Source organism: Arvicola amphibius, chromosome 1 (genome assembly GCF_903992535.2).
Source record: "Arvicola amphibius chromosome 1, mArvAmp1.2, whole genome shotgun sequence".
In the NCBI taxonomy this organism is placed as follows: Eukaryota; Metazoa; Chordata; class Mammalia; order Rodentia; family Cricetidae; genus Arvicola; species Arvicola amphibius.
The window spans coordinates 28,796,690-28,819,136 of NC_052047.1; the positions used below are offsets into that span (position 1 = coordinate 28,796,690).

The 22,447-nt window shown below is 38.2% G+C and overlaps 1 protein-coding gene across 1 annotated transcript in view; it reads right to left on the reverse strand.

Moving 5' to 3' along the window:
• Window positions 1-22,447, reverse strand: part of Fip1l1 (factor interacting with PAPOLA and CPSF1) — a 63,740-nt gene that overhangs the window by 7,481 nt on the left and 33,812 nt on the right. Inside the window, exons 11-15 of the mRNA XM_038319709.1 lie at window positions 21,632-21,701; window positions 20,086-20,242; window positions 6,959-7,013; window positions 5,661-5,716; window positions 671-847 (exon numbers count right to left, since the gene is read on the reverse strand). Coding sequence (XP_038175637.1) covers window positions 671-847; window positions 5,661-5,716; window positions 6,959-7,013; window positions 20,086-20,242; window positions 21,632-21,701 — 515 coding nt within the window. The remainder of the gene's footprint in view (window positions 1-670; window positions 848-5,660; window positions 5,717-6,958; window positions 7,014-20,085; window positions 20,243-21,631; window positions 21,702-22,447) is intronic.

The window sequence follows — 22,447 nt, forward strand, 5'->3', positions numbered from 1 at the left end:
TACTGCTACCAAGAAAACATGCTTTACTCTATTCTTTTCCAAGCTTTCTCAGGCTTTCTGTGGATTCAGCCATCCACGTTGGGCGCCATTCTGTAGCGTGGGGCGGCAGGAACACAGCCTGCCGCTCCACACTACAAGAGAAAAGTATTTTAATCATCTTTTCCCATTCTTTGTCATATACTCTTACACTAAGAAAACCAGTCCTAATCAGCTTAACAGAAGTATTAAGTTTAATCTGTAAAAACAATGTATGAATATTTATGTATCTTCAGGGTTTAGCACCGTTTCTGGCTTAGAACAGGGCTCAAAATGCCAATCACATGAATCAAAGAATGAATTTTTAAAAGTCAACTGCATAGAAAGGAAAAGGAAGAAAGTTAACATATGTTTTTTTTTTTTTTTTAAAAGTAATTTTAAGAGAATAAAAAATTTTAAATGGCACCACAGCCACATCTCCTGCAGCAGCTATCAAGGCTCCACTGGTTACCTTAATCTCCACACTGCTTATGGTAATGGGAAGCCTCAAGAAAGAAATGAGTATGATTTCAAAGGGCTTTTCTACCCATACCTTGAGCATTCTTTCCCCAATGAATTGGAATTCACTTCCTCACAACAAATCAAAGTGTGAAGTATTAATGAAGTGTGTCCAACACCCTCACATGCAACACACCTGTTGAAAACGCTAGGCGTGGGGCTGTGATCCCGCTCTCGCTCCCTCTCTCGGGTGCGCTCTCTTTCTCTGTCCCGGTCTCTGTCTCTCTCTCGGTCTCTGTCTCTTTCTCGGTCTCGATCTCGGTCTTTCTCTCTTCGTGCATAATAGTCCCACTGCTTGGTGGTGTCCACAAGGCTAGGCCATGAGGGAGCAGAACTGGTAAGATGGGGGAAGGCAACTAAAGGAAAAAACACATTAAGATCAAAGGTTATGGCACTTAGTCTGACACTCTTCACTTGGCAAGAAATTCCCCAATATCAAAGCTGAAACCAGAAGACGCTAGAACATCGTTGAACTATTAAGGAGAAAATGAAATAAAGAATTATGTTTTAAAGACTCTGAGTGAACACCTGCCTACACCATGCCCAAAGCAATGGGTTCAATACCCACATCTACAAAAACAACAAAAAACACATTTTAACAATAAAACAAAGACATTTATAAACAAACAAGAAATAAAGCAAAGCAAAACCTATTATCCAAGACAATGAAGGAAAATTATTTTAGAAAGGAGACCTAAAATGAAAATAGTTGAGCAAATAAACTACATATTCCTTTTAAGAATAAAATGATGAACCTCAATAAGTTACAAAAGAAAAACTAAAACATATTATCATCTCTGCATTGATTAAGAAGAGAGTTCATGCATCATTTAAATATTAAATAACCATCACAAAAATGGGAATAAACAACAGCAAAAAACAAAACAAGTAAACCATAGTTGATTCAGGAAATCATGGAATGGGATGGAAACAGCAATACATCAAGCATCTCCATAATCATAATTTAAAACAACACTGATTTCATCTGTTACAAGACAGAGTTCCTTGATTTTTTACTTTTAAAAATCTATATTCTGGGGGCTGGAGAGATGGTTTAGTGGTTAAGAGCACTGGCTGCTCTTCCAGAGAACCTGGGTTCAGTTCCCAGCACCCATATGGTAGCTCATAACTATAACTCCAGTTCCAGGATGCCCCCTTCTGATATCCATGGGTGCACTGTATGCACATGGCACATAGACATACATGTAAGCATTCATATGCATAAGTCTTTTGTAAAAGTCTGAACACATGACATAAAAACACATGGGAAAGGATTGGGTGGAGGGGGGAGGGGGCGGGGAGGGGGATAGTTTCCTGAAGTTGAAGGGATAAGAGCACTGGGTCTTCCAGAGGACCCAAGTTTGATTCCCAGCAACTGCATGGCAACTCCCAACCATCTACACTCCAGTGCCTAGGGATCTGATTTCTCTTCTGGTTTACACGGGCACCAAGGATGCTCATGGTTGGTGTACAGACAAACTTGCAGGCAAAACACCCATACTAACAAAATAAAGTTACATGTTTTTTAAGAAGAGAAATTGGGCCTATTTGAAGTTTTAGGTCACAAGGAGCATGTTCTCCAGGAGGATTGTGGGTCATACACGTCGTCTACTTTCACTCTACGTCCTCGTCATCGTCATCGTTTGGTTCATTATACAATTCACACAAGGCTTAAATAAGAGTCATGAATTTGTCTAAGTTGTGGATGGGAACCTCTAAATCTGTGAGCCAAAATAATAAAGATAAGAAACACTAGTCTCTTGGTATTCCTGTAATATTATGACTTTTGAACTAAGTCTCACTTCATAAAGAGTCTTCAAATCACATCTAGAAAAGTTATGTTGTTCAGGGGTATGAGGATGAATTATAAATCTAAAGTAAAAAAAATAAAGGTAAAAGAAAACCGCAAAGAAATCTATTTGTTGTCTTTACTGTAAATCTTCATCGTGTGGCTAAGGGAAACCTCTTACTCTCCTTTACTAAGTTTTACAGTTGGCTTTCTAACTAAAGGCTTGTCTCTGGGAGGAGAGCTGGGCAAGGTAGAAAGTATGGAGGAGCCACTTGCTTCCTTACAATAGAAACATATAAAAAATGTTCTACAGGCTAGGTCAGTAATCTCAAAAAGGACTTTCAGATATGGACTAGTGTTTAATCTGTACTGAAGCAAACACATAGAGGACAGAGTGACAAAAAACACCCAATGCTATTAAAAAAAAAAAAAAAAAAAAAAAGGTAAAACCAAACAAAGGACCTCAATGAGCAGTGCTTATCGAATGCTTACAGATTACCAGTATCATGCTAAATCTGACTTCCAGCTTAATTTACATAGGGAAAGATTTAGGTTTAACTCAGCTAAGGTTACCTAAAATAAGTTGAATCCAAGGCAAACCATAGAGTCTGTGCTTCAACAATTCTTACTGCTTCAAGGGTAGAGAAAAGGGAGGGTGCTTGTAACCTGCCGGAGAGGGTGGTGATTATAAAAATGAGAGCTAACACTGGGACACTAGGTAAAGAACAGAGCGAGGAGCTTCAAGGTAATCCCACAGCCTTAGGGGAACGCTTTACTTTCGTCAGTTTAAGTTCTGAAGGGCTCTGAAGGGCTCTTGACTAGAGAGAGGGCAAAGCAAGATCCCAACCCAGGCAGCGTGACTAGAACACAGTCATGCACTACCCTTGGGGGACTGAGAAACAAAAGTAGCTAATAAAATTTGGACCTGACATACCCTGTAAGAGCTTGTTAAAGGCCCAGAAGCATAGCCTCAGGACACAGATTCTAGCACAGAAATGCCTTTGAAAGCCATTAAAATTTCTCCTACCTTAAACGGAGGAAAGAGAATAGGCATCATAATGTCCACCTCTGGATTACTTCCATAGGAGAGACCGATCACAACATGCTACTCTGAAATACTGGTCAGGATGACGCCAAGGTACAGGCAACCAAGAAGCCACATAGCTAAGAAAAAGCTCTCCGTTCCCTTGCATTTGCCCACAGGCCAGAAATCAAATCCATAAAAGTTCAGGTATATCTCTTGTTCTCTTTACTAGAAAGAATGAAAACTAATTACTGGAGACTATTAGTTTGGAGATCTACCACTAGCTCCTTTATTAATTAATGACTTTGTTTCATTATCCTTTCAGTAGTAGGGATTGAACCCAGGTCCTTGTTGACTGAGGCTGCTCATTCGTTCCCCGCCACCCATACCCAAAATCATAGAGAAATTATATTATTTGCAATACTGTTTGGCCAATAGTTTAAGTGTATTTCTAGCTAGCTGTTAAATTAACCTATTTTTATTATTTAGTATTTTAAACCACAAGGCTCATGGTTTACCAGCAAGGTTCCAGCGGCTGGCTCACGTCTTTCTCCTCTGGTGGCTACATGGCGTCTCTCTGACTCTGCCTACCCTCTCTGTATATCTTTTCCAGACTGTCTATACTCTGTTAAGCCATTGGCCGAAAGCAGTTTCTTTATTAACCAATGGCAATAAAACATATTCATAGCATACAGAGGGGAATCCCACATCAGGTCCTCATACATGTTGGCCAAGCATTCATCATGGAAGTCAGTCAGTTAGCTAGTGAGTGAACCCTAATTAAAGGGTCACTTAAAAGAGCATGGATGGGGATTATTTATAGGCCATAGGCAACTAAGTGGACAATTCATCAATGGCTATAAATGCCACAGAAGAAAATGCCTCTCCCTCTCTGAGCCACCATTAGCTGGCTGCATACATATCCTGAGGTCATTACAGGTACCACAGTTGCTGAGTTCATGTAAGAGTGTACTGGCTATGTCACACCTGGAAGACAGACACTACTTTACAACATTCCACCCTATCTTCTCCGATGTTGTCTGAAGCTTGCAGTGATGACTGAAGGCAGTTTGGGGTCTCTCATTTATTGTTTTTGTTATAGGTGCCATATAAGCCAGACTCTTCTACACTTCTGTTTCTTTTGTGCTACACAAGCGATACAAGATAAAGAGCATGATTTTCTCTTCCTATCTGCCTTTGGGAGGGCGCTTCACCTAAGAACTGTGTACGGCTTTGTTTTTCCCACCCATCTACACGCTTAACAGCTTCTACTTGTTCCCCAGTCCAAGAAGGCCGGATAACTATTCTTTCTTGGCACCCTGGAAGTGCATAATTTCCTCACAATAAATAGGCAGAAGAAGGCATTTTCAAATGTAAATCTAGCAACTTTAAAACTGCATAAAATTAACAGAAGTCTCATAGCCTTGTGGCAAGCATTCATACTCCATAACACTACATAGTTTGGTTTTACTGAGCTTCAAACAATGCTGCTTTTTTTTTTAAATAAATTGAAAGTTTGTGGCAATCTTACATGATAGAGCAACTGATGTACCAAGCAACAGCGAAATCCTAACTCTCTTCAATTCTACAAAAACTGGGCAAGGTAAGAAAGTTACAAAAAAATCAATTTGAAGATAACAAAAACAGGGTTGTGATGCTAAAGATTGATCTCAACCAAGTTTAATGCAAGGTACAGACAGAAGCTGCAGCAAGCTGTCTACAATGAATGCTGGCTGCACTAACCAAAAGACTTTCAGTATAGAGCAGCCTTCTCTAGAAGATACCATTTAGAGCTTTTACAGCTAAAGACAAACCAAAGACTAGCTGCAAAGGCTATGGTAGCTGAGACTGTAAGTTGAACTCAATGTCCATTTACCGTTCACCAAGTTCTAGAGCTCTTCTAGTACTCTGAGAAGGCAGTAAGGCCTGGGCGGCAGCACACTGTCCACAACCTGGCTAATTATTTTAAGTCCACTACCAAGACCTACTACCCAGAAAAAAGAAAAAAACAATAACAAAAACAAAAAAACAAACAAACAAAAAAACCCCAACCTCCTTGAAAAATACTTCTGCTCACTGAAAATGCATCCAGTCACTCAAGAGCACAGATGGAAATGCGGGGTGCAATTCATTTTATTTTCATATCTGCTACCTGTGCTCAAGAGTAATCTGGCATATATACAGACTTAACTCCTTCAATTGATATTTCTTACTCTGTAAAGATGTTACTTTAACCCAAGAAAAGATGTTTCCATTTCTTTACCAATATGTACTTTACTGATTCACAGCAGAGATGAGTGGTGAGTAACTTACCATTGCCGTATGGGAACGCCCGTGCAGAACGGCTGTCATAACCAGAGGAATGGCCACTGTGGAGGAAAAAGTATCTTTATATCTGATGCAAATAAGTAATCTTAATAGTTCAATAAAACAAAGACAGCAAAACAACAAAATTTAACCTCTAAACAATCTGCTACAGAGTCTTGATATTTCTTAATATGACAACACAGACTTTTTACCTCAAAACATCAAGACCCAGTAGTTACTTGTTGGTACTACTTAGCATGAGTCATACAATCAATTTCGGCTTTCTCAGTAAGATAGACGGAAAGTTTGAGGTTAACAGAATGTTTGAGGTTTAAAACTTACTCTTAAAAAATTAGTTTTAATGCCTATAAGTTGGTTATAAACCAATCGATAGTATTTTAAATGGACATTTTGATTGAGAAACAAGTATGTGTTCAACAAGAACTTAACCAAATCCTGGGGCTGGAGAGATGGCTCAGCTGTTAAGAGCACTGGCTGCTATTCCAAGGACCCACATTTAATTCCCAGCACCCACATGGCAGCTCACAACAGTCTGTAACTCCAGTTCTAGAGGATCTGACACCCTCACACCAAGGTACATAAAATAAAATTAGATTATTTACCAAAAAAAGAAAAGAAAAGAAAAGCAAATCCTCACCTTTCACAATTTGCTTTCTGGAGTGGCACTTTGAAACCACTGGGATGGCTTGATGCCACTCATGAGCCCAACTGTCCTCTGCTTTTACATAATTTGACTATTAGTTTTTAGAGTATCTTCACTTTGAGTGAAGTACTGGAATAGCTCCTGTTTCCTAGTGAGTTCCGCCTGCCAGGACATGTGCTGTTCTAATCTTCGGAACTGAGTCTAGAGACCGTAAGCTAGCAACACTGATTGTTTAAACACATACTACCACCAAGTCTTCAATATAGGAGACTGAGAAGATTAGGGAGAAAATAAAGCCACTGCCTTAGAGGATGGACCTGGTCCTTCTGTGTGGAGGTGGAGACGGGCAGCGCAGCAGGAGGAAACAGCATTTCATTCTCATTAAGCTTCACTTCCCTTTCTAGCAGATACAAACTCAGTATTAAAAATTTCTAACAAACTATTTTTATTTCTTGAAGATTTTTTCTTTGCCCTGTTTTGGTAACAGGCTATAGTTACATAAAAGTACTTAATACAGATTAAGCTTATGAATTAACAGGCAGGTGCTATGTCTATAAAACTTAACATTAGAAAATAGTAGAAAAGACACATGTGTAAGGTTCTGTTGTAAGGCTGTCAGTGATCATCCGCACTGCTTTACCTTTCTATTGTTGGTATAAGAGATGGAGGTGGAGCGCCTGGTGGAGGAGGGAAACCTGCAACATTCAACCAGGAGATAAGATAATTAACAGGCTGCATATGTAACGTCCCGAGTGAAACACAGTTGCTGAGTTATCAATAAGATTTTCTGGGGACACAAAAACGTGCTTCTCTACATGATTATGAACAGGAAAAAATAGAGCTGAAACTTATAACAGTTTTTTAGCGCAATAACGTTGTTAATTAACAGTCTGATCTAACACACAGCACAAATTGTCAGGACACCTGGTCTTATTTTCAGCACCACACACAGCCCATTTTGTGCGTATAAGAAAGTTAGTCTCAATGCCTTACCTTTTCCACATTAAAAAAAAAAAAAAAAAAAAAAACAGTAGTAGTTTTGCCATCAGATTATGTTTTGAAGAAACACAAATAAAATAGCACTGACGTCATTTAAAAATAGTCTGAGTTTCAGATTTATAGAAATTTCTTTAAAGTGGATATTTTATAAGCAAAGCCTAACCAGTAAATATATGTGTTCATAGCAAAAAGATCCGCCATGAAATATTTTAAATAACACAACCCCAATGAACTACTTTACAAAGCAAGGCACATAATGGAATTTTTTAATTGGTCTTGAGGCAAATCATTTGCAACTTTGTATTGTGAAGTCAGCACTCTCAGCCACTCGCACAGCTAAATGAAATCCCACAGAACAGCACAGCTAAAGTGTCCTCAGCAGCGTCTCCTCTAGACTTCTACAGCCAGATCGTAACAGTGTCACAGCCAAAGACTCAACAGTTCCACAACTTCTGCTACCTATTTCCCCCCAGGTTAACAACCTCCAATATTAGGACATGCATCAAATTCAACAGTTTCAATCCTTTGCCCTGTGGTTCACATACTGACGAAGATCAGTCCACTGCTACACCCCCATTGTCTTCTACTTCCTGGCTACTTTCCACTAAGGTTCCTTTACAGTGTCCTCTGGGACAGAAATTCCAGTGCTCGTTCTTCTCAAAACTTCATTTACTCAGTCTTTAGCCCTGCTTCCAACTATTTCGTTATGCTTGTCAGTCTGTCCAGTTTAGCATCTGTAACTCTTCTACCACCATCAAGCAGGCCCAGGGGTAGCAGCTCCCACAGTAGTCCTCAAGTCCATGTCCTACACGACACAATTTCACAGGCACTCTGTAGTTCACACTGAAAGACTTCCCCTGGCCGGCCCTTTCTCAGCCAGTGACTGTGTTCCTCGCTAAGTACGCACACTAAGCTGTGCACTCTGAACTCCCTCTCTCCTCCCCGGGTCATCTGGGATTAGACCCGCTCTTCTCAGCATCATCCCTCGTCATTTTCTTCACAGCCCTTGGTTTTTAACACTGAACTCAGTAAACACACCTTCTACTGGGGTCACCATTACACGATAAAAAACCATTGCCAAACATATAAAGACAGCACTGGCTACAGAAACACTCCTACCGACTACACCACTGCAATGCCCAAATGAATACCTCTAAGAACAAGTACTTGACTAGTTATTAAGCCATACAATTGCTTTGTAGTTCAGAACATATTTTCTCATGACAATGAATTATGACAATGGGTAAACAATTAGAAATCGTGATAAAGTCAAGATAAATTATTTTTCTTTTCTCTGAGTCACTTTTACACACAACAAAATCATTGGTCTAAAAAGCATTTCAAAGAGTGATTTTATTTTATAAATCTTCTATTGTTTTCCTCATAAATTGATAAGGTGAGAATATCTATTTCTATGGAAATGGGTAAGATAGGCTTAAGAAAACTAAACGTCTTAAAACTGGAATGAAGCAAAGGCAGAGCTGAAAATAGGACCTTGAAATCCCAGTGGCCTAGTGCACATTCTAACTGCATCAACACCGTCCCTCCTGTAACGATAAGCTTGAAATTTCATGTTCATTAACAATGATGGAGAAAACATGAAAAAAGTTTTACCTGGAGGTGGTACAGTTATTGGAATACCTAAAAAACAAGTGATGAAATTTAATATAGTAACTGGATTTCAGAACCTGGTATGTTTTTATGCCATCACCAAAACAAACTTTGAAATAAAACCCCTGTCTCAGCACCCTGGCTTAGCACTCAAGAGAAGCGCTCTGTTTTCTTGCAGACCAACGATTCAAGTACAGCATCCAACTTCCCTGATGAAAAACCAGTCTACCAACTTCATAACAAGATTGCCCCACTAGTTGGAATCACAAATGAAGTTAAATGGCACATCACTTAAAAAGCACACTTGTGACACAAAATATCAAACTCCGTAATGTGGAAAAACTCACTAAATTTGGTCATCAGAAACCAATTTTGTTAGTTTTACACTTTAATGTAAATACTGCATGTATTTGCTGTCATTATGGCTGTCATTCACTTCTGGTGAGGCCAGTGTGGGCTACTCAAGTGTGAAGACTGCTGTGCTGCTGTTGCCAGGAGTCAATACTCTTTGATTTGAAGAAGCAGAAAAGAAGGCATAAGAAACTTACATATGGACACATGCATACACCCACACCCACACCCACATGAACATAAACACATAATTGCCTTCTACAGGTGTTAGCAAAGCAAATCTGGAGTGTCGCTCAATTCTTTGTAAACACACAGCCCCTAAGAAATAAACTATACAAGAACATTGTAAATTTATACTGGTGAAATGTCCCTGTTAAGTACTAACAACTAAAAGTAAATCCTAATTTTAAATTTAAGAAATACATGAAAGCCAATGTATAACATAAAAACTGGAACTACCTTTAGTTGAAAAAAAATGGCCTCACAAGTAAGAAGAGTCCAGCTTTTTCATTAAAAGTTTTATATTATCAATAAATTCAATTGTTCAAACAGTTTATTAAATCTTATCTTTAAAACTATATCAAAATTAGCTCAAAGGAGGGAAACAAATCAAAATTAGCTCAAAGGAGGGGAACAAGTCCACTTACTAACTGCATACAAGTGAACAGAAGCACTTCCAGGTGTTTCCTGACCGTGGAAAGCTGCTGCAAGCAGACTGTAGAATGTTCTGACCGACATGTTTTACTGGAAGAAGGCTGTCATGAATGAGAACTTAAGACAGCATATGGCCTTAAAACAAAGACCCAAGTACCTGATTTAATCCCATGAAATAAAAGGCTATAAAACCAGCAAGAGTGAAAAAGATGTAAGGCAGCCATGGCATTCCCAACCTACCAAACTAACACAGGCAATCCCACTTTCAGCTTTCCCAGGGTTTTAGTCTGATGCCTGTCTGTCGCTGATGTCTAGCAGATAGCTCTAACTAGGAATCCCAACTGCAAAGCTAAATGAGGGAGGGAAGGCAGGCAGGAACAGAATGTTTTCATATATACTACTACCTATATATACTATATACTATATTACAATAGTGCAAATATTTAAAACACTACCGTTTCACATTTAATAATGTTTTTAATGTGTAATACTACTACTAGATCAGTTCCCACTCTGATACTTTCATTCTAGTAATGCGATCTAAGTGTGTTTATGAATAACAAGCACTACTGAGCTACACTTACTAAAATGAGAATTAGTGCAAAAATGACACAAATACTAGTCGGGACCTTCAAAACTTAGTCCTCAAAAGTATGTAAACTGAAAACAAATACAGAAGGTATATGACCAGCTAATTCATCTAAGAGCAATAAAATTATTCCGTTGGTTAGTTTGTGTGAAATTGATACAAGTTGGTGTCATTGGGAAAAGGGGACCATCAACTGAGAAAATGTCTCCAGAAGACTATTCTATAGGCAAGTCTGTCCAACATTTTTCTTAAAGAATTGACTGATGTGGGAGGACGCAGCTTACTGTGGGTGTGGGTGGGCCCAACCCTGACACCCTGAGTTGTATAAGAAAGCAAGCTGAGCAATCAGGAGGAAGAAGCCAGTAAGCAGCAAAAACTTTGCTTCAGTTCTGCCTCGAGTTCCTTTGACGATAGACTAGGATGTGGAAGAGTAAGTCAAATAAAAATAAAAATAAACCCTTTCCTCCCAAGCTGTTTTGCTCATAGGTTTATCACCGCATTAGATATCCTAACTAAAACAGTAGTTATATCTGCCCTTTAACTTAATCTTACTATAGTAGTAATCAAAAATCAACTGGAACTAAGAATAGAGTAAAAGAAAAAACATCAGATACAGTTGTTCTTTCCAGTTGGTGGCCCGTACAACAGAAAACTGCACGCTAGAAAGGGCTCTTCCAGTGATACTTACTTCCTAAGATTCTATTCACTGGAACACGTGGTCACAGAAAGGACTATGAAGTTGATGAAACATGCAACCAATTCCTTGACACTTCCAGGAACATTTTTTAAACACTAAGGAAGTTTAGCAAGTGTATAGATGGAAAAGCATTTTCACTTAAAATCTCTAGTATTTAACACTTATTAAAGAAACAAAACAAAACAAGAATGTAAGGAATGGAAATTCATTCCTCAAATCCTTTTTTTCTTCCTTGGACAACTCCAATAGACCAAACATACAATCAAGCGCTTGCTTCTTTTATATAGTATTGTATACATGTTGCATATATGTATAATTGCATGTACATGTGTATGTATGTTTTGGTTTTTGCTCTGAGACAAGGTCTCATTATGTAGCCTTGGCTAGTCTAAAACTCTCTAGATAAACAATCTGGCTTTGAACTCATAGATATCTATCTGCCTTCCGAGCTCTGTGGTTAAAGGCCTGCACCACCACCTCTGGCCTTATTTTATTTATCTACAAAAATGATTATTTGCCTGGAAAGCCTTCCCTAGTGATAATATAAGCTTCAGCAAAGTAACTATCCATTCACATCTGTGCACTTCCCTGCATCAGAACCACCTGGAGTTTGTGAGCACAGACTGCTGGGACATTCTAGAGATTCTCATTCAAAATGTATAACATCATATAAAAACATATCTGTATTGCCAAGAATTCCTCAGGAGATGAAGTTGTTAGCCTGGGATCACACTGAGAACACTGGATTATAACCCACACTTCTAACCTTATCTTTAAGAGACTCAGTAATACAGTTGAAAAGTAAAACCAACTTTAAATTTTTATAAAACAAAGGCATTATTTTCCTAAGACTACAGCAACAATATATACTACTGTTAGACACTCAGAGGGGGTGGGAGGATGAACAGAAACAGACAAAGACAGACAGACAGAATGTTTACTTTTTTCTATATGTCATGATTATTCAATGTAAAGGGGGTGGCGCACGCCTTTAATCCCAGCAGACACAAGGGGATCTTTATGAGTTCAAGGCCAGCCTGGTCAACAAAACTAGTTCCAGGACAGCCAGGGCTACATACAGAAATCTTTTCCTCAAGGGGAAAAAAAAAGTGGGGGAAGCTAAAATCACACCTGGGGACTGAGGTGAAGAAACAGAAAGGCTGTATTCCTGATAAATATTTAAAAAACAACAAAAAGTTACCTGTGCCAGGAATTTCTGTAAAATATTCAAGACACATAAAAACAAAGCTAAACAAAAACCCAAAAATTATCTTTAAATAAACTTATTTTCATCAGTGATTTGTAGAACATCGCTAGGGAGCTTCTGACATGGTTCTATAATTCCTTCGTCCTGATACAAATGCCTTTGCGTACTTCTGGTATTTGAATCATCTTCTGAGTGAGCTATTGTATGACATATACAAGCTATGACATCACAGCTATTGTATGACATATACAAGACAAAGCCAGCAAAAATGGTAAGGCCACTTCTATGACTGAGCTACAAAAGACAGTGGATTTCTACTTTTGCTGGCAGTCCTTCCAATGGCTGCCTCAGATGTTGGGGAAAACCACACCAGTGAGGACCTCAAGTCCTTTCAGCCCACAACCTAGAAAAAGAAGAAAGGGGTGGAACAGAGGCTACTCTTTGGGTTTAGCTCCCTGCACCCACCACAGGATATGCAGAAAACACTGTAATTCCCCTTCCAGGGGATCTGACACTCTATTCTGATCTCAACAGGTAAAGAAGTATGCATGTCATATACACATAAAATAAAAATAAATAAATCTTTTAAAAAAGGAAAGCTGACTTTTATCGAGTGAGTTTAGAGACTGGCCTTCCTCAGTTAAATCCTTAGAAATGACTGTGAAGATGAGAGAAAGGTTCAGGTAGAGGTAGAGAACTTTTCCTACTCCTAGATTCCTAACCCAGACAGTAATAATATGATTTTTAAGCTACTACATCTAGATAATTTGTAACGTAGGAATAGAACACACTAAATTGCAAAACCCTATTAGTACTATAATTTAAGTCTAGAAAAGCCTGGCATACGCTATTTACTGTAAGCCAAAGTCGGAAATGTGTATTTTTAAAGATATCACTTAACAGAAATGCTTTACAAACTAAGCACACGAGCATACAGACATACATACACAGAACACTGCAGAATACTATAAAGTACTGTTTTGCAAGTTGCAAAAGAAGAAAGTCATTGTAAATATATGATTTACAATCTATGATCACAAATTAAACCTATGATTTAAATCAACTGAATTCCAGCATATTTCTTATCTAAAACACTATCAAAAGCATAAGATTTTATATCTTTTAGTATCACTCAATCTAATTTATAAAATTAAATTCCTACAGAAAATAAAATTTTATCTCCAATTAAGACATATTTGATAGAAATGCCAATGTTTTAGAGAAAACTTACAGTTGATTTTATCAGATCTAACATACTAAAATTAGTGGACGAGCGAAGGAAACAGGCGGATATGAAAGCTCTACAAACTGCAATGATAATGGCACACTGAGGACTTAGCTTACTCAGTACAGTTCCTTGCAAAAAAACCCTGGATTTGATCCCAGAACTCCACAAACTGTACATGGTTACAAATGACTGTAAACCTAGCACCATGAAGGTGGAGACAAGAAAAACAGATGTTTAAAGTTTGTTACACAGACCCTATCTTAAAAAAAAAAATCAAATGTGAAGCTCAAACCTGTACTCTTAACACTTGGGTATGCAGAGGCAGGTGGATTGCTATTAGGTCTGAGGTCAACATGGCTTTTCTTTTGAACGGCATGGTAGACGGCACAAGTGCTTGTATGGAAGCATCATGCCTGAGACTCCAGCCATGTAAAAGTGGAGGGTAAAGGAGCGCACCTGTGATCCAAATCTGCGGGAAGGAACAGCAGACAGGCAGACCAAGACGACCTGGCCAGCCAGCCGAGCTGAGCGGTCAAGCTCCAGGTGCAGTAAGATCTGAGAAACCCTGCCTCACCGAGTAAGGCAGAGCGCAGCAGAGAAAGACACGTGAAGGACCTCTCGCCCCCACAGGAGCGCACTGTGTGAAGGCTGGTGACACCCACCCCCACACAACAGGCAGCATTATGGTTTGAGTATCCATGCAAAAAGGGACATAAAAAACTCATCTTAAGCTTTTAATAGCTATGAAATTTACATATAAAACAGAATGTAACAGCAAAGCAAATTAACATTCAAAAGTCTAAATTATAAGCTTCCCTAAAATTGGTTCAATATCATCAAATTCTTTTTTAGAAACAAAATAAGCCAAACACCAATGGACAAATATGATCACTCCTCTATAAGCAACCTAGAAAAATAAAATGCAGAGACAGGAAGAACAGAGAGCAACACCTGGGAATCGATGTCGTGAGTCTTGACTAGGCAGAGAACACGGTGGGGATGGATGACGAAAAGGCTTAGGGACAGGTGAGTGATGCACAAAATAAATAACAGTCACAGTGGTTAAAATAATGAATACAACATTTGACAACAATCACTGACATAAAAAATAAGCTAGCCTAGAACACCAATCCTACTAATTTTACAGTATTTTATTCGAATTTTCAATTATTTCAAAACCAATGCATCCAGCTAAACATAAGACAATGCAAGCCCAATAACTGAACGGATTAAAGAATATCTAATTCTGCTCTTTCCAGGTTCCCTGACCTCTGTACTCAGAAGTATCTATGCCCATCACCCTAAAGGGGGAGGAAAAATTCTAAGATGCTATATTCAATAGTGCATGTGCACAGTCCTGTGACGGAGCCTTCTTAGCAGGTACAGATCCACTGCAACTTGCTTAGTAAAGAAAAGAGACCAGAAACCTGTCTGGCATTGTGCAGTTCTATTATTTTCAAGTTAATCACTTAAATTTTAAAACCTGACTAGTATCCATTTCAGGTGTCATTCTAAAACAAATGAGTTTACAGATGGACTGTACTCAAAACAGTACCTTAGAAAGGAAACACTCAATGTACTAGATAACTGGTTCGGTAGTTCGATTATTACTTTGAAAAGCACAGACCCCTCCTAAAGTTTTCCTGAAGCATATTATAGAATTTTCTGATTCATTAGACAGTGAACAGATTGTAAATTACAGAAATCATGACTAATTACTATTTGTTGCCAAATTACCACTACTACTGTGGTTATATTAAGTAGTTTAGCATTTCCAGAAGTCTCTCCATCTATGTCTGAAGTAGCCTCTTCTTCATTCTATGATAGCCAAAAATAGTCTGTCCCTCTGTGTTCCTGAGGAGATTTGGTTCACACATGTCTGCAGACGGATGTTTGAGAGAAAGAGAAGACAATATATCTCCTATCAACTAGCTGACAGTGTTTTGAGAAAGAGCTGTTTCTGTTAACTTACATTTAAAAAAAAATTTTTTTTAGATGTTATTTATGTATGTGGGTGTTTCATCTAAATAAATGTGACACATGCATGCCCAGTGCTCTTGGATGTCTGAACAGAGCATCAGATCCTTTGGAGCTGGAGTCACGGATGGATGTGTGCTACCACGTGGGTGCTGGGAACTGAACCCAGGTCTTTCGCAAAAGCAGGCAAGGCATTTAGAGGCTGAACCATCTCTCCTTATCCATCAGGTCATAATTTTAAGAACTATTTAAGAGCACTCATCACATGAGTGTTCTTATAAACCTCCAGAGTTGACCATAAATTTCAACTTCCAAACCAGGGGATATCTATAAATTTACTTATGCTGTGATAAAAGGTGTAAGGTAGGTCAAATGGTAATGGTGCACGCCTTTTAATCCCAGCACTTGGGAAGCAGAGGCTGGCAGATCTCTGTGAACTCAAGGCCAGATTGGTCTATACGTTAGGGTCTATTCCAAGCAAATCTAAACAAGTAGTCTCATTTTCGTTTCGTTTTTTTTAAGATCATTTACCTATTTATTTACTTATTTATTTATTATGTATACTGTGTTCTGTCTGCATGTTTGCCTGCACACCAGAAGAGGGCATCAGATTTCATTATAGATGGTTGTTAGCCACCATGTGGTTGCTGGGAATTGAATTCAGAACCTCTGGAAGAACGGCCAATGCTTTTAACCTCTGAACCCATCTCTCCGTCTACATCATTTTATTTTCTTAATAAGAAAAAGCTATTAACATCCAAAAATATGGACATTACTATATCTGTATAATATTTAGAGAATTAATTTTATGAAAAGTTACCATTAAAATAAATTTAAAGAAAGTCTCAAAAGGATTTTCCTCCTTTATGTTTCCAAAATTTTTTTTTTAAAAAGGTTGTTTAAGAAAAACAAAGTGCCTTACAAGAGGCAGTACCTGAAGAGACTCTAGCTGACCCAGCTTTCTTTTACAAGGCACGTGAGATTCTACAGTGGTTTCAATCCCAGTGACAGCAGAACCACAGGGTAGTTCTACAGCAAACGGCACCTGGACATCCTACTCTCACTTAGCTGGTGAGTGCCTACGAATCCACAGTTCAGCTGTGCAAAACTGAGTGAATGCACTACCTGGCAATCTGAAAGTCACATGTGGTGCACGGAAACATAAACATGCGACTGGCTAGTTCTATCAGCTAACATACTCAGGGAATGCCAAGTGTATACACAAGACTCGCACTGAATGCCAAGTGTATACACAAGACTCGCACTGTGGGAGACACAGACTTATACGTGTGGAAACAGCACACACAACAGTAAAAATAGGACCAATTCAGATGGACTGAACTGATAACTCCAGACAGCAAACATGCCATGGTCGCATACTACTTAAGTAAGGAGGGAAAGTGGGAAACTGAGCATTAAGTTTGTAATTAGACTAATCTACAGGAAAATCAATGGTACTATATAGTACAATGCCACAGAGAACCTAAACATTATTCAAAGACTTGTTACCTTTATAAAAATTACCTATTTTGGGGCTGGAGAGATGGCTCAGAGGTTAAGAGCTGGCCATTCTTCCAGAGGTCCTGAGTTCAATTCCCAGCAACCACATGGTGGCTCACAGCCAGCTAGAATGAGATCTGGTGCCCTCTTCTGTCATGTAGGCATGCATGCAGGTAAAACACTGCATACAAAATAAATAAATCTTTTAAAAGTTATCTATTTTGCTTTCATTTGATTTATTTTGTATGTAGGAGGGGTGGTAGAAGTAGGGAGTCAACTAGATGTCAAGAAGTCAGTTCTCTCCTTTTACATGTGGATCCTAGAATCAAATTCAGATCATCAGGCTTGGTAACAAGTGCCTAACCCAGTAAGCCATTGTTTCAGCCTAATACTAATGTTAATATAAACAAGCGTAAAATGGCAAAGAAATTAGTGTAATTTTACCATCTGATAAAATGAAAAACTTCCATTGCCTATCACCAGTATTCTACAGTCTCCTAGTATTCTGTAGCAGCAAAGTACTCTTCACTACTTCATAGCTTCCCTTTTGCTGTCTTGGTCAATGTGTCTTAAACATACATATAAAAATGTTAGCCATATGAGGATACTGCACTATTAGTAAGTAACATTTTTTTTTAAATTTTTCTCAGTAACATGCAAAAACATACATGTGTCTGGAAAACATTATGCTAAGTGAATCAAAACACATACAAGGAATCTAACACTGAATGGATGAACTCACATGTGAAATCTAACACAAACTCAGAGAAATGCAGAGCAGAACAGAAATTAACAGGCGCTGGGATGAGAGTTGGAAATGGGAAATGTTGTTTGCTAGGGTACAAAGTTTCAGTCTTATCCATTTACTGTACAGCAAAGACTACAGTTAATTACAACTAATTATTTCAAAATAGGTTAAAGAAAAGATTTTGAGGCTAGAGAGATGGTTGAGCTGTTAAGAGGACACACTGCTCTTGCAGAGGACCTGAAGTCAATTCCCAGGACCCACGTCAGGCAGCTCACAGCAGCACGTACAGCTGCAGAGGGATCTGTACCTCTGGCCTCTACGGACACGTGAACATATGTGCATGTACCCACACACAGACACACATGAACATATATATAAGTAAATTCAAAATCTTTAAAGGATAGATTTTAAGTAGTTTTACCATAAAATATGGTGACTATGTAAAATGAGACATGTTAATAAGCTTAAAATTATTCCATAATGAAAATACATCAATCAAACACATTGTGGAGCTGGGGAGATAGCTCGAGCACTGACTGTTCTTCCACAGGACCTGGGTTCAGTCCCCAGCACCCACATGGCAACTCACAACTGTCTGTAACTCCAGTTCCCGGGGATCCAACACCCTCACACGGACATACTTGCAAGCAAAATACCAACACACATTAAAATAAATGAATTAAAAAAATCACTGAGCATCATAAACAAATACAAAATTTGGTGATTACAACAAAGAGGACCCTAAGAAAGACATACATGGATCTAATCTATATGGGAAGTAGAAAAAGACAAGATCTCCTGCATAAATTGGGAGTGTGGGGATCATGGAAGAGGTCAGAAAGGGAGGGAAGAGGAAGGAAGCAGAGAAATACATATAACTCAATAAAAACAATAAAAAATTCATTGATTAAAAATAAATTTTAAAAGATTTTTAAATTTTCAAAAAGAAACTTCAATACTAGTAAAGAATTTTAGTATTAATAACGAACTTTAGTACTAGTAAAGTTGAGCATATTCAAAACTTCATTATTTTGTATCTTATCCCCCCCTTTTTTTTTCTCGAGAATAAGGGTTTCATTTAAGAAGCACATTATCATTATGAATCACCTAAGTCCCTTTCATCTGGTTAATTCTAAACAAAGACTCAGGAATCACAGGCCTAGTCTAAGTTGGACTGTGCTCTGCCTGTTTAGAAACACTACCTTGGAGAGAAACATCTGTCCTATTGCATTGGCCTCTACTCCAAAATAACAGATTTGTCTCAGACCATTTCTCGTAATATTTTCTCATCTTACTTCAGAGTTGAAGTGAGGGTAAAGGACGGTAAGGTGTTAAGGACACAGGGCAGACGGAGCAGCTGACATCTGCAGGTAGGGATAAGCATTGGGGCAGAAGCAGGCTGGCTCTGGATTGAGCACAACAGACACCTTACAGCAGGCGGCTCAGTCACGGTACAGGAGGAAGTAGGAGCCGCATGTGCTGAGTAGAAAGAGCAGGCAGATACTAAGGAGTGCTCCCTATAATCCAGGGACCTGAGAACAGTTTCCACTCACTACTGGCATGCTCTAGGGAAGACTATAATTTAAACGTCAATCAAGCTGCTGGTGTCCCAAAAAGCTGGTTAAGGTGAGAAGCACTGAAAACTTACTGAAGGAAGGTAAGAAGTCCACTGGGTGAGCTTTGGAGACTTTTTCTTGTATTACTAATGCTCTGAGTTTCTAACTCTCAAAGTAGTTAAAAACATAATAACATAGAATTTCTGCGTTGTTTAACAAAATAAACATTAAACACCCAAGACTCAGTGGTTATCTCCTAAATGGAACCCATCACACAGACTCTGATCACTAGACTAATTCCAATCTCACAATATATATTTTTTGAACCTATTTAATTCTAAGAGAAAGTTTAGAACCTTTTTCAATACAAACCAACACACTAATAGCATCTTCAGTTTGTGGCTATTATTATAGTCATGGTCAATACTATTATGTTTATCCTTTTCTACTTTAAAATATTATCTCTGCTATGCTAAGATATAATAAATAATAAATACAAGAATAAATAACAAGATACAGTGTGAATCTACTGAAGATAAAATTACTTTTAATGTAGAATAATCAAAGTAGTGTTTCCGGATACAGATTTCCACTTCCCGGATCAAAGTAAAGGAACACTAGGTGGTGAAAGGCCTCTCCCCGCTTCCTACCTGGAGGTGGGATCAGAGGAGGAGCAGTGCTGACAGTTGGAGGAGGTGGAAGAAACGGAGGCGGTGGAAGGTGAGTAGGAGGAGCCCCTGGCGGGAAAAATGGAGGCGGTTTGCTGAAATTGTTGTCCACTTCAGGGGCAGATCTGTCAGAAAGGACCTAAAAGTAAAGCATAACTCGTCAGCACGCTAAGTAAATGCTGAGCAGAGTTTAGCGGGCTCCCTCCATTCATTCTAAAAAGGGAAATAAAAGGCACCTTTGATCTCACATTGGGGGGTAGTATTTCTAAGCCATGCGTGTTATATGTATATATTTGAGTACAAGCTCATACACCTACTTTTTAAAATGTTCATACTCAAACCTAGGATTAAAAACTAGACTACCAAAAATGTTTTCAGTAAGAATTAACAAAGCATTTCAGGTTATAAACAAACACTTCATAAACACAATACAGCAAATACCACACTTTAATCTCAGGCAAAGTTCAAGTGCTGGAGTTAGTTACAGTCAGTACAGATTATGCCTTAAGAAATTCACATGCAAGTAGATAGGCATATGAGGACCTAATCTCTCCACATGGAAAATGTTAAGCATTTATTAACAGGTAGAAAATAAACAGTTATGAATGTAAATAACTTTTCATGTAAGTCTCTGTTAAGAGCAAAAGTTCCCACTGAAAAAGAATGCAGTGTTGACTGTGTGAATAGCTAAGAACAAGAAAATCCAAACTTACTAAAGCAATGCAGGAAGGTGACCTCCACAAATTGGGATGTCTAACAGTCACATGACCAATTCTGATATGCAATGAGGTTAATGGCAAAACAAGCTAATGCAATATATATACTCCTGAATTCTTACTAAAACATACCATTTAAATGTTAATTTTTTATTAATTTTTTCTGCATTTAAGTACAATAATTTTCTAAGTATTCTACTCACAATCTAGTAAAATTGGAAACCATCTCAAGAAATCTTAACATTTTAACAGTAAGAACTATCTTCTATGTTTACAAAAATTACCTTTAAAAATGCTTTTAAAAAGCATATTTAATATACTTTATTGACAATAAACACCTAGGTGGTAGAACTCTAGATTATTTCCCCTTCATTTTCTTTTCAATGAGATTATATGGTATTGTTCATAACAAGCAAAGGAAAATTTCACTCACAGGAACTGAGAGGTTATAAATTCTAAATGGAAAGCTTTACCAATAAGTACAAATAACGCTGAAGGTTTGGTTTTGTTGGTTTTTTGTTGTTGTTGTTTTGTTTTTCGAGACAGGGTTTCTCTGTAGATTTGGAGTCTGTCCTGGAACTAGCTCTTGTAGACCAGGCTGGTCTTGAACTCACAGAGATCAGCCTGCCTCTGCCTCCCGAGCGCTGGGATTAAAGGCGTGCGCCACCACCGCCCGGCACATTGAAGGTTTTGTATATGAAATCCCTTCATAACAATGAAAGCAACTAACACTGACTAGCACTTCAGGGGTCTACATACATACTTTGCATCAATGAAACTAGACTACAGAGCAGTTGATTTTAAATACAAACCTGTATATTGCTGTTTTCATTTGCCCGCCTTCTTCCTTCTACTCGGCTGATGGTTATTGTTTGACCAATACGTCAATTGCTACAGGGCACCGGGCAAATCTCCTGAAACACAAGAGTTGATACAGTTTAGTTTCATCTAATTAGATGAATGAATAATAGAAACATTACACAAATAAACAGCCTTTATGATGTACTTTTGAAATAAAAAATTTATTGAAAGAATTTCTCTGAGTAGATTCTTCTCACTACTTTGCAACTTGATATTTAAAAAAATATCATTTTACTAAAGTAGTTTGCAACAAATTTATCTTTGTGGAATTGAATCAGACAGTAAATGCTAGACCAGTGAAAATAAAATGTGTGAAGCACTACAATCCAACAAGTAATTCTATTCCTCAAACACTTGGAGTTCTCCAGGAAGGGCTAGAAAAGAGAGCATGGCATTTCACACACAAACACACCACATACACCATTCTCCATAGTGCTATAGTCCAGGCTTTGAGACCTTAAAAGAAAAAAGGAAACCACGTTTTCCCTTCTTAGTGACTCTCCTTTAGGCTAACACTCTAAGCACTCAGAAGCCTGGCTTACCTGTCATTGCTATGTACGATCCCTCTCAAATTTGAGAGGTAAGGATAAATTATCTACTAGAAATCATGCTACAAACCTAACAGAGACCCTCAGTAGGGTAATTTTTCTTTTTTAATAAAAGCTATTATGTAGTTGAGGAAGGACTTTTAAGAGCATATATGCTGAATAAGAAAGAGAAAGTCACTTGAAGAAACAGGCTATGAAAAGTGGATGAAAGAAGTGTTT